At 43.4% G+C, this 5,947-nt stretch overlaps 1 protein-coding gene across 1 annotated transcript in view; it reads right to left on the bottom strand.

Annotated features, from left to right (window-relative positions):
- The window catches only part of LOC103524098, a gene marked incomplete at its 3' end in the record, with an annotated part of 10,069 nt that extends 4,128 nt beyond the window's left edge, over positions 1-5,941 (bottom strand). The window contains exons 1-4 of the mRNA XM_008489104.2: positions 5,820-5,941; positions 4,981-5,165; positions 4,197-4,343; positions 3,556-3,699 (exon numbers count right to left, since the gene is read on the bottom strand). Of these exons, the coding sequence (XP_008487326.2) occupies positions 3,556-3,699; positions 4,197-4,343; positions 4,981-5,165; positions 5,820-5,923 (580 nt within the window). The remainder of the gene's footprint in view (positions 1-3,555; positions 3,700-4,196; positions 4,344-4,980; positions 5,166-5,819) is intronic.
- Between the last annotated feature and the right edge of the window lie 6 nt (positions 5,942-5,947).

The following is a 5,947-nucleotide window of genomic DNA, read 5'->3' as shown; positions in this document are numbered from 1 at the left end:
AAATCGAAGGAGGGAAGGAAGACAGGATAAGGAGAACAGCCAGGCCGTCCGCGAAAGGAACCCGAAACAATTCCCAACAGGGATAAGAATCCCGCCCCCGGGGCGGGGATCGAACCCACCGACCTAGCGGCTTACCAAGGCAAAGACGCACTTACCAACTAAGGTAACAGGGGCTGCCATTATTCTTTTTTTTTTTTTTTTTTTTTGAGATGTTCGTGCGTTTTCCGGGCATTTACCGTCCAAGGGCAATTCTTTTTACCCGAGTCCCATGCCCCCATATCAGGGGAAGCCGAAAAATTTCGGAATTTTTCGGAACACGAAAAAAAAATGTCCACCCTTGCCGGGATCCCGAAACCCGCACCTTCTAGGTTGACAGAAGTCCGGGTTGGCTCTTGGACCACTCCAAGCCGAAAAGGGTGGGCAGCAGTTTAGCGGGGGGGTGTGTTTGGCTGTCTCAACATGGTTCCTAATGATCCCTAGAGAATGTAGCATACGTATTATTGTTTTTATATTCTTATGCCGCGTAAACCCCGTTAGAACACGCGACCTACAGCTGTTTGCCGTGTGGCTTCTCAAGAAAGTGTTTGCTACGTACCCTCATGTTTGAAAATCTTTAAACTCGACTTTCTCTCTGTACAAGTAGGTTGTTTCTTGACCAGTACGGGTTTGCTTGAGCACCGGCACCCTTTTATCCATTACAAGGCCTTCTATTTCACGGCGTTTGATACTAAGGGAGAAATAGTGCAAACCGCCCACCCTATGCGGGAAGAAACGAGTGTATCTAAGGGAATAGGCTCGTGTTGTGGAAATTTGAACACCCTAATTGATATCATTGGTTTCCTTGAGTGTTATTGTGAGTTTTTTACGAGTAGTGTTGCTTGGGACCGCTTTTCTGTCTGGCTCGCTGTACTCAGAGCATGGTTTCTAATTTTTTATTGAGATGAACTATTATTATTTAATGTTGAACGTCACTTTGTAAATACTTTTCTTACTTAATAACTCATACTACTGGTGCTATCCATTCGCCCATCATTTCCCATATATATAACACCTAAGGTCAAACAGAAGTTGTTTCTAATTTCCAGTGAGCGGAATAATGAGTAGATGATGTGTGTGACGGAGCAGTTAGTGTATATCATCTAGCTCCAAATATACTACTGTTGGTGCTCTGTCCAAAATATCCAGACCTGAGCCCACCGTGTGGGTTAAGCGTAACCTCGTTAACTTCCAGATAGGTAAGTATGAACATAGCAGACGTACCCATCGTCGTGGAGCTAAAACTGCTGCCACACTTCTTTTGTGTCTGGAAATGTCTTAAGAGCACTCGACTCATCCAAGCATAGTAGGTGCATGATTAGGATTCGGATTCTGGCACAAGGAGGTGAGTGGACAAATTTTTTTATCGTTCACAGAAAATTCCGAAAGGATTTTCTTGTTTTGATTATATGCGCAAATAAGAGTGTAAAAGAATGTGCCTTGTGGGTACATGCGAAGCAGACAGAAATCTCAAAAAAAAAAAAAAAAAAAAATATTAATAAAATGAAGCTCATAAGTTACTTTTCATTGTAAGTTGCTGGTTATGATCTCTTGATAAGCGCATAAGGTCGATGGGATTCGAAGTTCCCAGCCCGGAGAAAGCGGCCAATTTGATGATCCGTGTGTGTGAGCAATGTTCGTTCTGCGGAGATTAAACGGCGAGCCTTTCTCGCTATCTGTCTTCCTTCTGCTACTTCGATTCTCGGGCCAACGACTAGAGCCAGTAGACCGTAACGAAGTTCACTCTACTGAGATACGAATACTCCGTCAAATTATAAAAAAAAAATACACATGTAAGAACATAACAACGTGAGAATACTTCCTTTGAACATCTTAAAAAAAAAAAAGGTTTGGACTTAAAACATGTCAGTTTCTATCCCTACCCCTGGCAAAATATCACGAAATATAATAGATAAAACACCAGGACTGTAGGGGCAACACGCGCCATAAGTGGGATTAAGCTGTCTACGAAGGAAACATCGCGTATATACGAAGTTGAACAAAATTTCTAGTGCAGATATACGCGTAGGAAATTTCATCTAACCCAGTGATGGTATAATGCAGTCAGGTACTTAACTTGCTGTTTTCTTTTTCTTCACGGTATTGCCATGCCGGTACGGCTAGGGGTGGAGCCACAATAATTACGAAGCCAAAGGATATGTTTGCACGCATCCAAAACACGTAGAGAAGCATATTGGTGTGTCCATGGCATACGCTGCCAGTATTCCAATGGTTAAACCCCGGATCAACCCGGGCCTTAGCGTGGCTGTATCCTTATGAGTCATACTACCAGAACCGGGGACGACAGATTAATTTATACCACACCCTGGTAAGTGGGGCCATACCATTCTGCTTCGGACATGGGCGGTTGGTGTTCCCATAGTGGGCAGTGGTTGCCATTGCCTTGTCATGAACCGTGAACAAATAAGAAGGCCGTCCTTAATAATAAATAGTGCCGCGTGCTAAGCGAAAAAACGCCCGTATTCAAAAAAAACCCCTACTTTTCGGGGAAATCGAGTTTAGAAGATTTTCCAATCTATACCGGCAACAATGTTAGCGTCACGAGTCCCTTAGCTGAGGTAATGGAGAAGCGTACGGGGGTTTCTTCAGATAAATTGAGGAGTGGTTAATAGCGCAATGACGTAAACACACAGCTAGCTGACAAGGAGTTACAGTATATAATTCTCTATGAGCTGTTCAAAGGTCGTTGAGATCTTTTTGATGTTATTGCTTATACCTATGTGTTTGTTGGGTTCAAAAATAAAAATAAAAAGTATTTACTAAAAAAAAAATCTGTTTATCATTCCGACGGCCGCGTTCGTTTTACGCCGCGTTGGTTCGTGTTTTTCATTTCACTTCCCCTCTTATAACGCTCTTCAAGTGAACGCAGCGTCCTAAATTCCGGATGCGACTCTCGAGTAGCATTCAGTTCCGTCATAGGAGGTATTTGTTTTGTTTGGTTTCCACAATTTTTACCGCACTTCTGATGCCAAGTGAACACCGCGTTAACGCGGCTTTGCGTAGGAATGAAAAACAGGGCTAGGATAAGAGAAAGCCAGCCGTTCCGAGAACGAACCTTATCTGTTCGGATTAAAATCAAGGCTTTATAATCTGAATTTTTACTAGTGTTGATGATATGTATTTTATTTCCAGACCAATTTCAAAATCGACTTCCTCTCCGGGGAGATCGATACGAAGGATATAACTGCTGAAATTCGAGGACCTGAAGCTACCAAGCTGGAGTGTAGACTTACTCTCAATCAAGATGGCGGAACAGGGACATTTACACCCGTACAGATTGGTATGCATAGGGTAAGTATATGTGGCCGAGTGGTCAAGAGGAATGACTCTCAACCCAGAGGTGCTGGGTTCAAATCCCGGTCAGGGCGGAAATTTTCTAACCAAACTTTTCCGTTCTTGGATAGGCATGGATGTAAAAGAATGTGCCTTGAAGTAATTCGCAAGCGGTACCGAGGTTACAATCTTTACAAAATAATGATAGTAAAATAAATTATTTACCTTTATCCTTGGGTGACGAACTTGTCAACAATAGAATACAAATCGCGGCAGCATCTATGATGAAACTTAAACACGGGTTACTGTAGTTTTGAATAGACATCCAGGCTACACTGTCCTTGATAGTACTATTCATCAAGATATGTCCTGAAAATTAAGACAAGCGACCCTGTACAAACAGCCTGACGAAAATCATAGGCTGAAAAAATCAGCTTAAACACAGTACATACTAAGCTAAACTGCAACCTCCGTGGCAGAGTGGGTATTACACTAGGCTTGCACGCAGGAGGTCCGGGTTCGATTCCCGGCGGGGCCGAGGTCTTTTTCGGCTCTGTGCTTTTCGGGGTGCACTCAGCCTCGTGAGGACAATTGAGTAGCTTATTTAATCGAGTAGCGACAAGTGGCGCCATCACCAGTGTGAAAAGATTATTGAAAAATGGAAATTGATTGCAAAGGAGGCACTTAGTACTTAGTAATGTTGTGATATCCACAAAAGTTGTGAAAAATCTCTGCTTTACCACAAAGAATTTGAGATTTGATTGAATTGATTGAATCTCGGACCTTTTAGATGAAGAAGAAAAAAAAAAATCCTTCCCGATTCCTTCTTTTTTCATTCCACAGTGAATACGTGCAGTACTCCTTACCTTTCAATTTTGAGGAATCAATAGCGGTAACATTCATCCGTGTTGGAGTGACGCACAATACTTTCTCTCGTGTATTCTCATCTCGTGAGATATGGACTAGGGACTTGTGAACTTCCATACAGTCTTCCAGAGCAAACGGCACATTCTCTGGACAAAGAAAATGGTGTAAATGATACATAATGTATAATTTTAGTAATATATACCGAAGGCGTTTTCTATTTTGCCAGAATAGTACAATATTTTTAGTATATTATGTACTACATTTAGGAACAAAAAAAGCCCGGCCCCCTGTGGTCCTTAAATACAGCCCTGTGGTCCTTAAATACAGCCCTGCGGTCCTTAAATACAGCCCTGCGGTCCTTAAATACAGCCCTGCGGTCCTTAAATACAGCCCTGCGGTCCTTAAATACAGCCCTGCGGTCCTTAAATACAGCCCTGCGGTCCTTAAATACAGCCCTGCGGTCCTTAAATACAGCCCTGCGGTCCTTAAATACAGCCCTGCGGTCCTTAAATACAGCCCTGCGGTCCTTAAATACAGCCCTGCGGTCCTTAAATACAGCCCTGCGGTCCTTAAATACAGCCCTGCGGTCCTTAAATACAGCCCTGCGGTCCTTAAATACAGCCCTGCGGTCCTTAAATACAGCCCTGCGGTTATCTTGTTGGTGGCAGTCCGGAAAAGTTCTGCTGATGATTTGTCGAACCAGATTCTGAGGTTACCCAACCACGAGATTCTTCTTCTGCCGGGACCTCTCTTGCTATCGATTTTACCTTGCAAGAGACTTACCTTTAGGAATATCGACCAGAGCTCCAAAGTTCTCCAAGATGCCGGAGAACCAGGTTAGAAATGACGTCGCCTGAGTGAGAACTACTGGAGGTGAGGGGGAGTGGAGGTGGGGACGATGAATATAATGGTGGGAGAGCAGAATGGAGAGCACGTTGAATGGAGAGATCACGCTGGAGTTCTGTTGTCTGGAGATTGGAGATAGAATAGAATTAATTAAAATCAGATAACACACAGACATGTTGTTGTTGTTTGAGCGGCTTTAGCTTTCGCCGAACGGCAATAGCAAAATAAAGAAAAGATATCTTTTTTTTGTCTGCTATAGCAGACACACAGACCACAGGAGTCTAATGTAGCAGTTGTTTCATTGCTAACAAATCGAGGGTTCGATTCCCAAGCGCTGTTATCAAATTTCGTTTTTGAAGTCCCTGTAGTCCTTTTTTAAAAAAATAATATTTATTATAGTTTTTATGAGGTTTGATAGAGGCAACTGTAAGTCCTACGGTCTTATCGTCCCGAAATCGAAAAGAGAAGGAAGACAGGATAGGAGAAAGCCAGCCGTTCCGAGAACGAACATTATCCGTTCAGGATAAAATCCGGCCCCGGGATCGAACCCGCGACCAGGCGTTTACAAGGCAAGGCGCTACTAACCAAGCTAACTAGGTTGGCGCATAGGACTGAAAAATTCCTTTACTCTAGCCGTAGGCTACTACTATTACTGTCGTCAAATTATATTGAGGATGAAATTCCACACCTCGGCTGGGATTGAACCCACGCCCTCCTGTTTACCAGGCGAGCGCCTTGACCAGTACACCACCGAGGCAGGTAACACACATGATTACCTTCTAAGCACTTGATGTGCTAGGCAGAGTTCTCGATTGGAATGAAGTTGTGTATTGACCGAGGCTAGGAACTGACGTACTGAGATAGGGTCTGCAAAGTCCATGCAGATTTTACCGTACTGCTCATT

Source organism: Diaphorina citri, unplaced genomic scaffold (genome assembly GCF_000475195.1).
Source record: "Diaphorina citri unplaced genomic scaffold, Diaci psyllid genome assembly version 1.1 scaffold99046, whole genome shotgun sequence".
In the NCBI taxonomy this organism is placed as follows: Eukaryota; Metazoa; Arthropoda; class Insecta; order Hemiptera; family Psyllidae; genus Diaphorina; species Diaphorina citri.
This window is presented reverse-complemented; position numbering and strand designations above follow the sequence as displayed.